This window comes from Perna viridis, chromosome 7, assembly GCF_037379345.1.
Source record: "Perna viridis isolate PV_CMFRI_1.1 ecotype Kerala chromosome 7, ASM3737934v1, whole genome shotgun sequence".
Taxonomy (NCBI): domain Eukaryota; kingdom Metazoa; phylum Mollusca; class Bivalvia; order Mytilida; family Mytilidae; genus Perna; species Perna viridis.
In genome coordinates, this window is record NC_142451.1 from 19376574 (window position 1) to 19391755 (window position 15182).

At 32.3% G+C, this 15182-nt stretch overlaps 1 protein-coding gene across 2 annotated transcripts; it reads right to left on the minus strand.

The window, feature by feature from the left end:
* Positions 1-1229: 1229 nt before the first annotated feature.
* On the minus strand, positions 1230-12765 carry LOC148611695 (divergent protein kinase domain 1A-like). 2 transcript variants are annotated; one of them, XM_088592493.1, is made up of 6 exons: positions 12694-12760; positions 9910-10057; positions 9240-9365; positions 5798-5905; positions 4423-4614; positions 1230-3036 (listed from the first exon to the last, which is right to left on the minus strand). In XM_088592493.1, exons 2-6 carry the CDS (start codon positions 10018-10020, stop codon positions 2266-2268), a joined length of 1308 nt encoding a protein of 435 aa, XP_088448619.1. In that variant the 5' UTR covers positions 10021-10057; positions 12694-12760; the 3' UTR covers positions 1230-2265. The 2 variants fall into 2 exon arrangements, with proteins under 2 accessions (XP_088448619.1, XP_088448620.1); XM_088592494.1 differs by having other exon boundaries at positions 2880-3036; positions 4428-4614; positions 12694-12765.
* Positions 12766-15182: the final 2417 nt, after the last annotated feature.

The following is a 15182-nucleotide window of genomic DNA, read 5'->3' on the forward strand; positions in this document are numbered from 1 at the left end:
TTGAAATTCTGACAATCATTAAAATGGTCCATTTCCAAAATACATGTATTGAATTCCATAAATAAATGGCCCACCATTGATAAAATACACATGGTATAGTTCAGCGTTTTGACTCTTTAGAATGTCACTAAAACAATATACATTGCCCAATTTAAAAGACTCTATTGAATTGCTGGAGTGATACAATGGCTACAGGTAAACAGAAAAACCCACGGTCAAATCACAGTAGATAATATATAGAGTAATAAAGAATCACATGCATAATATCTGTAATTATTTTTGTTGCAACAGTTTTGCAATCACCTAAATAAAAATCAACGTACATAATAGTAGTCTGAATAAAAGGATCCAATTACTAATTCTATACAAAACCATAATCTAAGTTAAAGGAACCCTCTTTACTACTTCTTTAACGACCCATACATATATGTAATGATAAGATGAAAACTTTGATTGACAATTATAAACAAGTTTTTTTTTTTTTAAGATTTTTCAAAATTGTTTAACAGGCTATGCAATAATACAACCCCAAAACATGTAACAATATCATAACAATGGGAAAATGCCCAAATGAGGCAAAAGAAAAAAAAATGTGTGTTTCCTATTACCATACTTATCAATTTTTTTTTCAGCTAAAAATAGTCTTTCCTTAATTTTTTTGTTATTGTCATTTTTCAGTAAGCACTTTTAAAGTCAAATGTTTCTTCCATTGACTCAATATTAAAAAAAAAGGTAATATAAAAAAACAAAAAACAGCCCTACCTTCCTACCCTACATTTTTTCATACGTATAAAAGGAAACATACATAATTTTTTTTAATCGGCCTGACAATAATTTAATGGATACAATAACACATCAAACCAACTAAAAAAAGACAACCTACCTAATGACAAGCAACTACACGTACATGTAACTCTAATGACTAGATAACTGGACTAGATATTTAAAGAATATAAACTCTGGTAGATGCCAGAAAAACAACTTCTTTTGAGTATACATGTATACAGATATTAAAAAAATCTTTTCCTTTCTATTTTCATGTCCCTCAGTAAATATGCATGTACATTTTTGTATCATAAAAATAACTTCAGTTTAGTTTATTCAGTTGCATAAAAATATTTTATCAAATTTTTATACACAAAATGTATGAACATGCAGCTGAAGTTGACATCAACAGACAACTGAATATTTCAATGGTCTAAAAATAATTAATCAATTTTTTTGTTACATTTCTTTCAAAATATGAGGAATATAATACGTCAATAACTGTAAGCAAAGCACACTAAAGAATACAATCAATCTCCCCATGCAAGTAACAATGTAAACAAACATGTCAAAAGGGGAGTTGATGCTCAGTGGCCAATCCAAAGGATGGGGCAGGGGATTGGCATCCCTCTCTTATGGAAAAGTTGTCATTTTCACATGTAAAATTGACAAAAAATGGCAAATGATGTCCTACTGCCCCCTTTTTTTCTGAGCAAAGCAGGATGGCACCCCACCTTTTCAAAGTGTCAGAATCTGCCCCTGATGCTATCTCAGTTTAAAATGATATTCCATGATATGGTATACCAATATAAAGCTTGTTAAAATATCAAGTTTCTATGATAAGTAGCTGCAAAGTAGGAAAAAAAATCAAAATCCTGAATAGAACAACTGATATAGATACTACAGATATAAAAGTTAATCTCATTCTGAATTTTACAAGAATTAAAAAGCTTAACCTAAATATCTACAACATGATACACTCAATATCAGTTTGTTCATTGGTTGTCTGAGGTAGGACGGTTTCAAACTTCTGGGACGAAGGATAACACAAAATCAGGAATGTCTGCTGCCATTGCTGAATGAAACACCAAAATAATAAAAATAGGAAGTCTACAACAGATGGTTGAGATACTGTCTATGTTAAAACATGCAAATTATTTTTTTCAATAATCTAGGTACTTAAACAATATCCAAATACATCTTTATTCAAATTATTTTTTATAATTTCTTTCCTTATGGATAAATTATCAAAATATGGAAGACCACACTAGTTTTTAAATATTCAGATATCTTTTTAAAAAAGATAAAATGTATTGAACATTTTAAAAATGTAATAAATAAAAAAAAACATTACCATTTTTATCCTATGATAATATATCTTTAAAATCCTTAAATGTTGTTTTATTTTATACTGTCATTTTTCTTACAGACAAATATTCAAGATTACATTGCCTAATGGTGAAAATTTGACATCCCTGTAATGTAACTGGCTGACATAAATTATTTGGGCGGTTTAACATCACTTCTTTTCTTACGATTCTTTTTTGGATTAAGCCAGTTTACAGGTTTATTTTTTACCTGGTCCCACAAAATAGCCTTAATCTTATCAGGAATAACATTCTGATAGATGGTTAAATTGAAGGATGTTAATGTCTGACACTGTGAAATGAAGGCTTCAATACGGTACTTAAATTCATCGGGAGAATCATACAATATATAGTCCTTGAGTATATCACAGATAAAGGAGATAGGAGGTCTCCGTGGAATATTGGTACAAGATCGGGACTTTATGTCACATCCCAAATTACATCCATTGCCATAGTAACACTCACTGTCAAAAAAGCAATGCCTTTTTTTACCAAGATTTTGAAGTTGTTTTTCTGAGAACATGCTGTTAAATTTTACAATCTTTGCTTCATAGTCTTGCGAAACGGCAAAATCTGTATGTTGAATATCACACATATAAAACCGTGTGCTGTAAGACTCTGTCAAAACTGAAGAAAACTCTAATAATCCAACGGCTACAAGGGCTCTTTTTTCCCATGATGGAAGCAGCCATTGGTTATAGTTAGGGAAGAAGTATTGCATGATTGCATTAGAGTCAGCTTTCTTGGTATATAAATGAGAAGTGGAAATAAAGTCATACGCAAAGGCACTACCACATGTTCCATTGATTTGTGGGAAGGAAGACTCATGTTGGAAAATGAACAGCATAAAAAACTCTTGCGTGTTCAATAATTGCCACATGGAATTACACTCAGCATAATTTAACTGAAAGACAAAGAAATAAATGATAGATTGATTGTTGGGGTTTAACGTCCAAGCAGCAATATTTCAGCTATATTCAGACGAACATGTCATGCTAAGTACTGGTAATGCATACTACTTCAAACATAAGCCTAAGGTTTTAACTAGCATTTATCAATCTTTGTTTATTTCCTAATACTTTGTGCATATTAAATTTAAAGTTACGCCATTTATAGTTTTCAGATTTTCTTAAAAGAAGTAAACAAGAGGCTCTATGGAGCCTGAATCGCTCACATGGTTGAATTTTGCCTTTCAAAGGTAATAAATTAACAAGAAGTTGTCAAACAATTTTGACTAAAAAAGTATTTGGTCGGACTTATCATAAGGACCATTTCAACATTGAAAGTTTCTTTCAATCTATCATAGTTTTCAAGATATTGACTGAAAACTGTAAAAAAAATCTCAATTTTTCCCCTTTCAAGGGAAATAACTCTTACATGGGATCGGCTGACCACTTTCATCTATGAAGACTTGTGTAGTCCTAATAATAAGGATCATTTCAGCTACTGAAAGAATTTGACTAAACCTAATGGTTTTGGAGATATATGTGAAATACAACTGTCTGACCCCTATGTTCTATTTTAAGTAACAGGGGCCATGTTTTTCGCCAGATCAAAAATCCCCACTTCAGTTCCATGCAGAATACCCAAAGGAACATTCAATACCAGGTTTGGTTTCCATTGGTCAAAGTGTCAGAGGAGAAGATTTTTGAAAGAAATAACATTAAAAATCTTTGAAAAAGGGCAACAACTTCAAAATTTGACCACAGATAGATCTCATCAACTGAACACTTTTACACTTTTAGAATTTAGCTTCACCTAACGGTTTTGGAAATATATGCGAAAAACTACTGTGTGACCCATATGTTCCAGTTTTAGTAACAGCTGCCATGTTTTTCAACGAAACAAAAAAAACCCACACCAGTTTTATGCAGGATACCCAAAGAACATTCATACCAAGTTTGGTTCTAATTGGTCAAGTAGTTTCAGAGAAGAAGAGTGTTGTATAATTGTTAATGACGATGGACAACGACGATGATGGACGCCAAGTGATGGCAATAGCTCACATTTAGAAAGAGATTTGTGCATGAAAATATGTGCAACTTGGCCAAAAAGTAAAGATTACTTGTTTCTTAAATCATGACCCTAACCAATTGCTGGAAGGCAAGGAGGTAGGGGAAATAATTTTCTTCTTAGCATATAAGCATTTTAATTTGGTAATCCAGAAAATCAGAAATAATATTTATTTTAAGCACAACATTTTTTTAAGTAGCAACGTTTAAACAGAGTCCATTTGGAATGGGGGTTCAAGCAATACTCTATTTTGCCATATGATATGTTGACTACATACACTACCATCCATATTTAAATCAGCAAACCCGACAACCCTATCCAACAGCTCTTGTGTTTCTGAGTCATGAAGTCTTTTCTGAAGTAGTTCAGACACCTTTATTTGGAATGTTTCCATAGATACTGGGTCAGGTAGCTGTGTTTCAGAAGGGTACCTCTGTAGCTGAACCAGAGAGTTTTCATACCTATATACCTGAAAAGAAATATCAACATCTTTGTTGGTAGGTTTGTAGATACCTCTCTGCCTTAAGTTGATAATAGAATATAAATCAACAATTACACTAAAATTTTGTTGTTTTTTTTCTTTTAAAAAATGTAGAGCAACAGAAGTATATTAAGTATCACTCCAGCTAAGATTCATGCAAAATGTGATACATGGATGGAAAGCCTACATATTTTTATTTTTGATATTTTGCTTAAAATGCTTTAATACACAGAAATTAACATTTGGTTTTCCTTATAACCCATGCTCATAGGAGATAAAAATTATATAGAATGCACTGTAGATTTAAAAATTAAGGGAGATAACTCTGTAAATGACACTCAAATACAATAGAATCTACCGGATTTTCAATGTTGATTATCTCCTAAGAGCAGGCAGATTTGAATGAATAATTACACATTTCATAATATATACCCATAAAACAAAAATAAAAATATGTAGCCTTTTTGGGTGTGTATCACATTTTTCAGATTTTGCATGATTCTTACAAAGACAGCTACTTAAGCGAAATTTTCAAATCAATGGGGCATCACTTCCAAAAATTTTGAGGATCAAAATTTCTTAGAAATATACATAACAATGTGTAGTGTCATTGCTACCTAGTAGGTACCTACTTTATATAAGTATATATAGGTATAATTTGGCAGAGCAGTTGACTTACCTAGGCATACATGTACCTGACTTTACAAAAAGTTAGGAAATGAAAGGCTCAGGCATACACGTACCTGACTTTACACTAAGTAAGGAAACGAATGGCTCGGGCATACACGTACCTGACTTTACACTAAGTAAGGAAACGAATGGCTCGGGCATACACGTACCTGACTTTACACTAAGTAAGGAAACAAATGACTCGGGCATACGCGTACCTGACTTTACACTAAGTAAGGAAATAAATGGCTCAGGCATACGCGTACCTGACTTTACACTAAGTAAGGAAATAAATGGCTCAGGCATGCGCGTACCTGACTTTACACTAAGTAAGAAAATGAATGGCTCAGGCATACATGTACCTGATTTAACACTAAGTAAGGACAGAATGTACACCTCTTGATTTTTTATTACTGTAATCTAATTATATCAAATAATAAAAGCACTATCAGAATATGCCCAGGATGGCTAATTCAAAAGTCTATACTTTTAATAAACATACAATATCTTTGTCTGTCTGTGAATAACAACTATCAAGGGTAAGTGATTCTTCAATACAAATCTGATAACACAGTTCACCGGTAATCAACCCATTATTGTAGTCTTCACACTGAAAGATAGTAAACAAAACATAGAATAACAGTTCACTAGTAATCAACCCAGTATTAGAGTTTTCACACTGAAAGATATTAAACAACACATAAGAACACAAAGAAAGAAATAGTCATTCATTTTTTTTGACATTTCCAATACTACAATACAATTAGAGGGATGACAAATGCAAAGCTTTGTAGCGCATTGTGGGTCGAATGTAAAGGGATCAATACAATTAGCAATACATTTTATTTCCCAAGTACAAAATACTGTATTGCATACAGAAGTCATCAAAATGGAGCAATCTCATTTCAAGTGGGGTAGGTATGTGGCAATTGCACTAACCTTGTTGGAACAGCTAGGCTATTCGCAATGTTAGACTAGAAATTAGTCCTCAGACAATTATGAAAAGTTTTCAATGAGGACCCAAACAAAAAGATTTTTGGCCAACAATTAAAGGAGACATGAAACAAAATAATGATTTTTTTAATTTGGGTTTATTTGATTTATTACATCTAAAAAATAAAATAAAATCGCTCCTTGTTGTCATTTACATTGTTTAATTGAAGATAAATTGATTCAATATCTATGATGATCCAAGTCGTATGAATTTAAATTAGTCATGTAGTCACATGACCGTGTTTCGTCATTGGTTCTTAATTCATTGACTGAGTGGTTGAAATGCGTGGGGCTTCTGCATTTTTTACATTATTTCTACAACTGAGAGTGAAAATATTTTAAGTTGTGGTTTGCAACTGAATATATATTTACAGTTGTATCAATTTAGACCACTTTGAGAAGGAAATGATAAACAATGACAGAAATATTTAACTCTTACATGTATCCACAGTGAGACAACACCACTTCTGTTTGAAGATTGTATAGAAACATTTCATTATGTTCAGTCATGTAAGATTGAACTTTTTACATAAAATAAATTAATTCATATTCTAAGATTTAAACTGTTCCAATCTCAATCTTAAAAAAATATTGATTTCACCTTTTTTTACGGAACGTTACTCCTGACAAGTGTACTTGTCCAAGGTAGTGTAATATAGTCCCCGCAAGTACAGCTAGAGGATAATACAAACATGTTAATTTTTAATTGGTTTTTGATAATTTAATTTGAAAACCCATAAGAGTTTCATGCTGAAGCTTCCTCGCATTCTAAATCTTTTTTGTTAAAATTAAATATTTTAACTGACCTATAAAAAATATCATCCGTACCAGAAAAGCTCCCTTAAACTCACCTAGGTCACCTATTATAAACTGTGCATTGTGTCAAATTCTCCATGTAATTTCTTTTATTTCAAAATTCGTAATACAAAAGAAATTAAATTATATTTCAAATATAAATATCGAAGTCAAAGACCTGTGTCAAGGTAAAAAGATAAAAGAAGCCGCCCACGCTTTCTCTTGGCCATAATTAAGTCTATAGGGCTGGTTTATTGACAAAGGAAGAATGATACTAGTGTATCTAGTGTCACTAAACAGTTGTACCTTCATGTTCATGTCCTCAAATAGAGTGCAAAGTAATTGTGTATTTGCCATGTGGGGATGTATGCCTAACGAAAATGAAAACCTGACAGAAAACGAGAGGAACTTTAGTCTTCTAACTTTCTAAACATGATTATCGCACTTATATACAGACCAGTCGACCACAATGCATCCTGTATACAAGCTGTCTTCGAAGATTTATTATTTTTTCTGGGCATTAGTATACATTTTCAATGCACTCAAATAGAGATTGAGAACCAATGACGTAGCACTTCCATATATGGTAAGTGAGCATTACTTCTGGTTTTCATTTATGCATATTAATTTGGTCGTTGTGAAAACACAAAAAAATCATTCTAACTTTATTTAGAGAAAATGTTTGTTACACTTGTATCTAAACATACTATAGATTTCATAAATATAAATGTTTAAAATGATATTTTTTGTGTCATGTCTCCTTTAAGCCCTTCTTAGCTAATAAATGGAGCCATTTTGATAATATTCTTTTATGTAATAAGAATGAGATAATGAATTATCAGAAAAATGTAACAGAATTATTTAACAACTTTTTTGTAAGTGTAGGCCAAGATATTGGAAATGATAGTGGTGAAGTAGATGAAGAACATCCTAACATTATACCAATTAAGGAAAAAACTTGTATTAGTGTGATGCACAGTAAATAACCTGCATAGCAGGTATTTTATTGTGTGCACCACAGGCATTAAGGTTATTTCAAATAGACCAAAAAAATATAACAGTCATTCCTTAATTAAAAATTGCTTAAGCTCAGTGCCTTTATGCTTTTAAAATCTAAATGATTATATTATTATATTCTAATATAATGACATGCTTCAAAGCTCTTTAGACCACAGTCATGGTAAAAAAGTGATGAACACATGACCAACATTTTGTGCAACATGTAGGCTGCGTTTATTCAAAAATATGAGAAACTAGTCCTATTGGAATCAAAATAAATCATGGAAACTCCATTTTATCATTGTTATACCAAGGCCGGGGCTAACCATTTATGTTGTTATTTAACCCCTTTCTATCGCTCAGGGTAAAGCAATACGACATAAATGGTCAGCCGTGGTAAAACAATGATAAAATGGAGTTTCCATGATTTATTTCTTAAATTTTATTTTTATACGCTTTCTACTTGAATGCTTCATGTACATTTAGTAGCTTTTATGTTTATCCTCCTTTTTATGTATTGTATGTGTATGCCTTCTATGTTTGTAATGTCTTATTGTTTTTTATGTCAGTAAAAGGATCTTTACAGAGCTTGAGTTTGTAATTATATTCCACCAAACTTTTAATAAAGTGTCTGTACATTAAGATAAAAAGAATCATATGTCAATTTTTACCAAAAAGATATTTGAATTATTGTGATATCACAAAAAAAAAATCTAATTCCAAAATCTAAATTTTAATTTATACAATAACAACATGGCCACAAAATTCTCCAGAAAAATATGAAATAATCTTCAAATTTAAAGTACATTGAAACAACCAGTAGAGTCTCAATCATAATAAGATATAGTCATATGTCAAAAAAAAACAAAATAAAGAAATCCCAAGTTAAAAAAATTCTGGTGAAGCGGAATTTGTATTGTTTTTAAGAACAACAGTAAAAAAATGGCATTAAATGAATATTAAGTGATACTGAGGCAAAATGTTCAAAATGGCCTAATTCAAAAACTACATTTTGGATTTTACTGAAATTCCTTGATCACCTGGAAACCCTTGGGGGACAGACAGATGGATGGACGGATAGACAGACAGACATACATGCAACTTACAATTTTTTTTTAAATGCATCTTAAATATATTTTGCTGTTTTGAATACAAACCAAAGCATCTTTAATTCTTTGACCATTGCATTTATCTCCCCCTATAAGTCTGGCCAACAGCAGAATACCAGTGATGGTTACTATGACGATGATTACAACACAGCACACAGGATCCTCAAATAGGTGCTACAATACACAAAAAACAAACATAGGACACACATCTATAATTAAATTAACTACACATACAGCACTTAACATATTTCTGAACTTCATTGTTTACAATTTCAGTTTTTTATTTGTGTCAAAAATTCAATTTCCAAAATATCAACTTTTTGAGATCAATAAAAATGTACATTCACCAATGAGTCATCCAAAATGTCAAATTTCTTAAGAATGTGAATGCATCCAAAAAATGTTCAAAACGTAATTTAAGCATCAGTAAAACTAAGGATGTTAACAATGTGAAAAAAAAAAAGGTTATTAATTGATCTGTAATACATAAAAGACTGGCAGGATATATTTCTAATAGAATTTAACTACATGTATACTATTTTAAATAGTTTTTATTACTTTACTAATCATTTATCATAAATGTGAATGTGACTGATAGCCTTCATGTTGCTCTGTAAGACGACAACAAAACTGTTGACTTGTCCTTTTTTTTTCTTTTGTATGTACTGTATAACCATGAGGCATAGATAATTTTGTCTTTTATGCATGCTATTCTTACCTTGAAAACTGCAGCAAATCTCTTAAAAAACCTAGATATATGTCTCGTAATATTTGTACATCGCCAAGGTGACCCTGTTGATGAACATGACATTTTTGGATAAATCTTCATTTCCTTTCACTTAAACATCACACAGACACATGGTTTCCTTTAAAGACATAAAGTACATTTGTACATTATTAAGTCATTAAAAAATAGAACAATGTAGACGTACCAGTACATCATAAATCATACATGTACATGTACATGTAAAATATTTGTTCATGAAATTAACATTGATATATTCTGAACAGCTGATAAAAAATAATGCAATTCATTACAAGTTCATATATACCTGAACAATAAAAAAACCTGTTCTATTCACAATTTAAATATTTTAAAAAGCCATTATTCAATCTATCTGTAATTTGTAACAACTTACATTAGTAAAGTCAAATAATGCTAGAATATAATGTAACTAATTGTAGGTACAAAAAACACAATTCTTAGTCCATTTAAGCGATGTCACATGTACGGAATGTAGATGTAATGTCATTCTACTTCATTCCATACAGATTTTGTTTCCCTTCAGTTACTTTCAAATTAAATGAGCACTGCACATATCAATCTATGATAGCTTTTTCTTAAATTGATACTTGTAAAAACTGTTCATTTTACATATGAACATAGGAGTACATAGTGTACTACAGTTCCATTCCAAAAGTAACAAGCTCCTACCATACTTCCATCACAATTCTATAAACGATTCAAAATGTCAACAAAATAATGCTTTACATGTAAACTGGCCAAAGTGTAAATTTTGTTATGAATATGGCAACAGCATGAAGTGAATCTGGAATCAAACTAGGTAGACCTGTGAAATGCACGATTTCAACATAAAAGTCATTAGATGCGTTTGAAGTGCAATACTCTGTGGTTCTGTCAAAGCTCAAACTTTCTGTATGGTACATTTTTCTGACCCACAAACCAACATATAAATATCCAAATAAAAAAGAAAAGGGTTCCAGGGTTAGTGGAAATCTGAACTAGGGAATACACAAATGTTCCATTAAAATGAAACATTTAATTATACTGTAATGGGAGAGCCTGTTTCAACTCTCAAAAGTACATTACTGCCACCAAGAATCGAACTTTAGACAGTTCGGTGACAAACCAGCAACACACAGATTTGGCTAAAGAATAATAAATTAATCCCTAAGCCAAGTCAATTAACTGGCATATCAAATTTTACTACCTACTACAATCCATGTAAGCTGTACTGCCACAATACAATGTACATAATCCATATAAGCTGTACTGCCACAATATATGTACATAATCCATGTAAGCTGCACTGCCACAATGCAATATACACAATCCATGTAAGCCGTCCTGCCACAATACAATGTACAACACTATATGTACACTGATTTTGAACAGTGCTCTTAGAAGGCAAATGCATTAAAAATATGCAGACTGTAACATACATTGTACCTTCATGGGAATAAAAAAATTCACTGACTTGAACATTAGTCTTCAAAACTGACACCAGCCTGATAGCCATGGACAGTGAAAATGATGGCAGGCTTGCAGAATTTGACTAACATGCCAATTATTGCTATGTAAGTTCATCAAAATTTTTTATCCAACAACTCCTCTGTAGTTATGAAAACCCCTTTTACAGATTGATCAGCCTTTAAATATAAAGAAGCCCAATGATAATCTGCTTTTTCTTTACATAAAATAACTGAATCTTGCAGCAGAATGCAAGTCTGTTATTTCTTTCCTAGCCTCGTGTTTTTATGTATGCCTTTATAAGGTTGAACAAGGAGTTAAATATAGGATTCGCATCTGATTTTTATATCAACAGTTGGTCAAATAAAAACATTGATATCACAAAAGAATGGGAGGCTACAGCTATAAAATTTCTTATATACACCATCAGACTATTTTTGTTCAATTTAAAACAAATTTCATGATGATTGTTCAGGTTTTGAAGAAGGCATTGAATTTCAAATTAGGAGGGAAACCTGTCCTTAAGGAAGTGACTCTGGCCTCCATTTTTTAAAAAGTCAAAAAGTAGGTCAAATAAAAACATTGATACTAAGAAGGAAGTAGAAGCTATGGCTATAAAACTCCTTATATACACCCTTGGACCATTTCTGAACAATTTGAGAAAAAAATTGAAGATAACAGTTCGGGTTTTAAATGAGGAGGGAAGACTGCCTTCAAATGTGGGACATGGTTGAAAAAATTGATAAGAAATTAAGGTCTCAAGTCGAGGTATTGCTCAGAACAAAACATTAAAAAAGTCTGGAGGCAACTTGAGGTGGGGTATTTTAATTTTTTTTTTCAAACCACAAGGGTCAGAATACATACATTTATTGTGATGAAATGTTGAAGCATTGGAAATCGCCCACCATTAACAGGGCATGCTCAGCATCAATGAAATGCATCATAGGTAATCTTGCTGTATATAGCCCTACACAACATATTTATTATCGTACTATGTAAAATCATGCGAGATTTAAATCCTTGTGTTAAAAAAATATTTTGCATTATTGCAGATCAGGGTGTAAGGTGAAAACTCTGACCAAGGGCTTTATACACCCTGTTCTGACACACAATATACGTGCTGTTAGGTCATTGAGACCCAAGTAATAAAGTATGGTGCATTATCATAGTGAAAGGGGCGTGCTGATTTTTTGAATAACTCATGCTAATGTTGTTATTTAATCACATTCTTCATGTCGACACACGTAAGTATCCTTTCAAGCGAAGTTAATTGCTATGAAAATCAATTACTTCTTCAAAAATTTACTGTTTACATCCCTGGTCCACCATGTTAAAGGGAAATTACTCTGTCTAGGTCGAAACAACTTTGGGGCAAATCTCAAAATGTAATAGAAACTTGTACAATAGTCGTTTTTCTGTATTACAGAAGGGAGTGTATATTAATACAAATTCCCTGATTATAGCGAAGAAACTTTTATGGTTTCAAAAAATCAAAGTCCGACTCCCGTTACATCATAAGTCATACAATAAGGTCACAATCCATGTCATGCCAAAAACTGCTTTTAAATGTAATGTTTTAATTTCTATATAAAGACCCTATGAGCGTAAAAAATGCTTTCCTTAACGATTTGACAATAATATCATAACAATATACTTTTTCGAATGACCCTTAGTAAATAACTTATTGGCTGTTTATCGAGCTTTCCGTGCTTTGTGTAGAATATTACAAAGGGTAAGATCTCGAGATACTCGCACGTATTAATCCTTTACCAGTACAGCTGTATTTGCTCAAGAGTAAGTCCCTTGTGTCGGTTGAAATATTAAATGCATGTTTTTACGAGCTCCTGATATCGAAAACATTGATGTAGTAATTTCTCGGTTATATAAATATTCCTTTCGTTAAAATCCGAAACATTGTTACAAATACGAGCAAATCCAAACACCGTAGGACGTCACCATCTAAAAACGGGTAATTGACAATACGGAATGATGAATCATCCATTTCGAATCGTAAATTTTAGTATTATAACAGGGTGAAAATCTGTTTCTGTTATCTTCCATAGCCGTGATCAATAAGCAGACGTACGACTGGTACTTTTATTATTCAGCAATCACAATACAGCAGCAATGTTCCAGTTTTAAATAGTATCTTTAATTTCCACAGACTCTTTAAACCAGTTTGTGTGAAAAGTCAAGATGAAGAAAAACGATCATTTCTTCCACTACCGTTTGTCAACAAAGGTATAGATGCAATTAATTTGGCTAAAATCCTCCACAATTGGCAAAATTAAGTGCAGGCAAAAGCTTTTTTTCCTAACGACAGCTACGCGCCTGCTCCATCACAAAAACGTTACCAACAAAATTCCCTCATATTTCAAAGACAAATCCATACCAATTATTTCATATTCCTATACTTCACCCATTGCATCCAAAATTTTCAGTTATAAAAGGCTATTGCAGAACCTCGAGATTGAGGACTTCAAGGCTAAACCACCTGACTGTTCTTGCAAAACCTCTCCATTCAAATATGGCCCTTCTGGTCACGTCGTTTCGGGAGATTTAACCATTATCGAAAACGAATCTTTGCGTAATATCCTTTCTAAAGGTCCAAAGTATCATGAACCACGCTCCATAAATTGGAATTATAACTTTAAAGTTCTTATGGATGCCGTAGGGGACTATGCAAGAAAATGGATAAAACGAGAACAAGAAGACATTGATTCTCTGTCAGAGTGGTTAAAGGCCGTGAAGTCTTTAATTTTGAAACGAATGAAAGTTTTAAGTAGGTCAATGAGTGCCAAGGCTACATCAGTTTTCAAAGACCCCGATATAGCAAAAAATTGTCTACTATACATGACAAGTATGTTGTCGTACCAGCAGACAAAGCCCAAAACAACATTGTTTTTGTCTGCAAACCGTTTTATATCCAATATTTATTATCAGAGATAGACGTAGAAAATAATAGCAGTGATAAGACCTATTCTGCTACCACTCTCTCGAAAGAAAAGATTGTGGAAAACCATAAATCTGTGCTATCCTCTTTTGGTCTCTCTACCAAGGAAGATGATTGTGATTTACCGTCTATTTACTGGATTCCTAAACTCCACAAGAATCCACACAAACAACGTTTCATAGCTGGATCTACAAAATGTACCATCAAACCTCTTTCAAAACTTTTAACTTCTATACTCACAACTGTCAAAGAGGGTCTGCAGTCCTACCACAACACTTGTTACTTCCGTAGTGGTACTAATTCAATGTGGATCCTGAAAAATTCGAAAGATCTGTTGGAGACAATCAGTTCAAGACTATTATCTGAATATAATAGCATTAAAACCTATGATTTTTCAACACTGTATACTTCTATTTCCCATACTCAGTTAAAATCCCGACTTAAAAATATTATACATCGTTGTTTTTCCAAAAAAGATGGTACACCTCGATACAAATATATAGTTCTTGGTAGAGATTCCTCATACTTTGTAAGAAACAATTCCAAATCATCTTCCAAATATACAGCGGAAGATGTTTACAAAATGCTGGAATTTCTGGAATGCTAATCGACAACATATTTGTACAGTGTGGTGGACGTGTTTTTCATCAAACGGTCGGCATTCCAATGGGAACAAAGTGTGCTCCTTTACTTGCTGACCTATTCCTTCACTCTTATTCCTTCACTCTTATTAGGCTGACTTTATAGCTGATCTGATCCGAAAGAAAGAATATCGTTTGGCTAGATCTTTCAATCTCAGTTTCCGCTATATAGATGACGTATTATC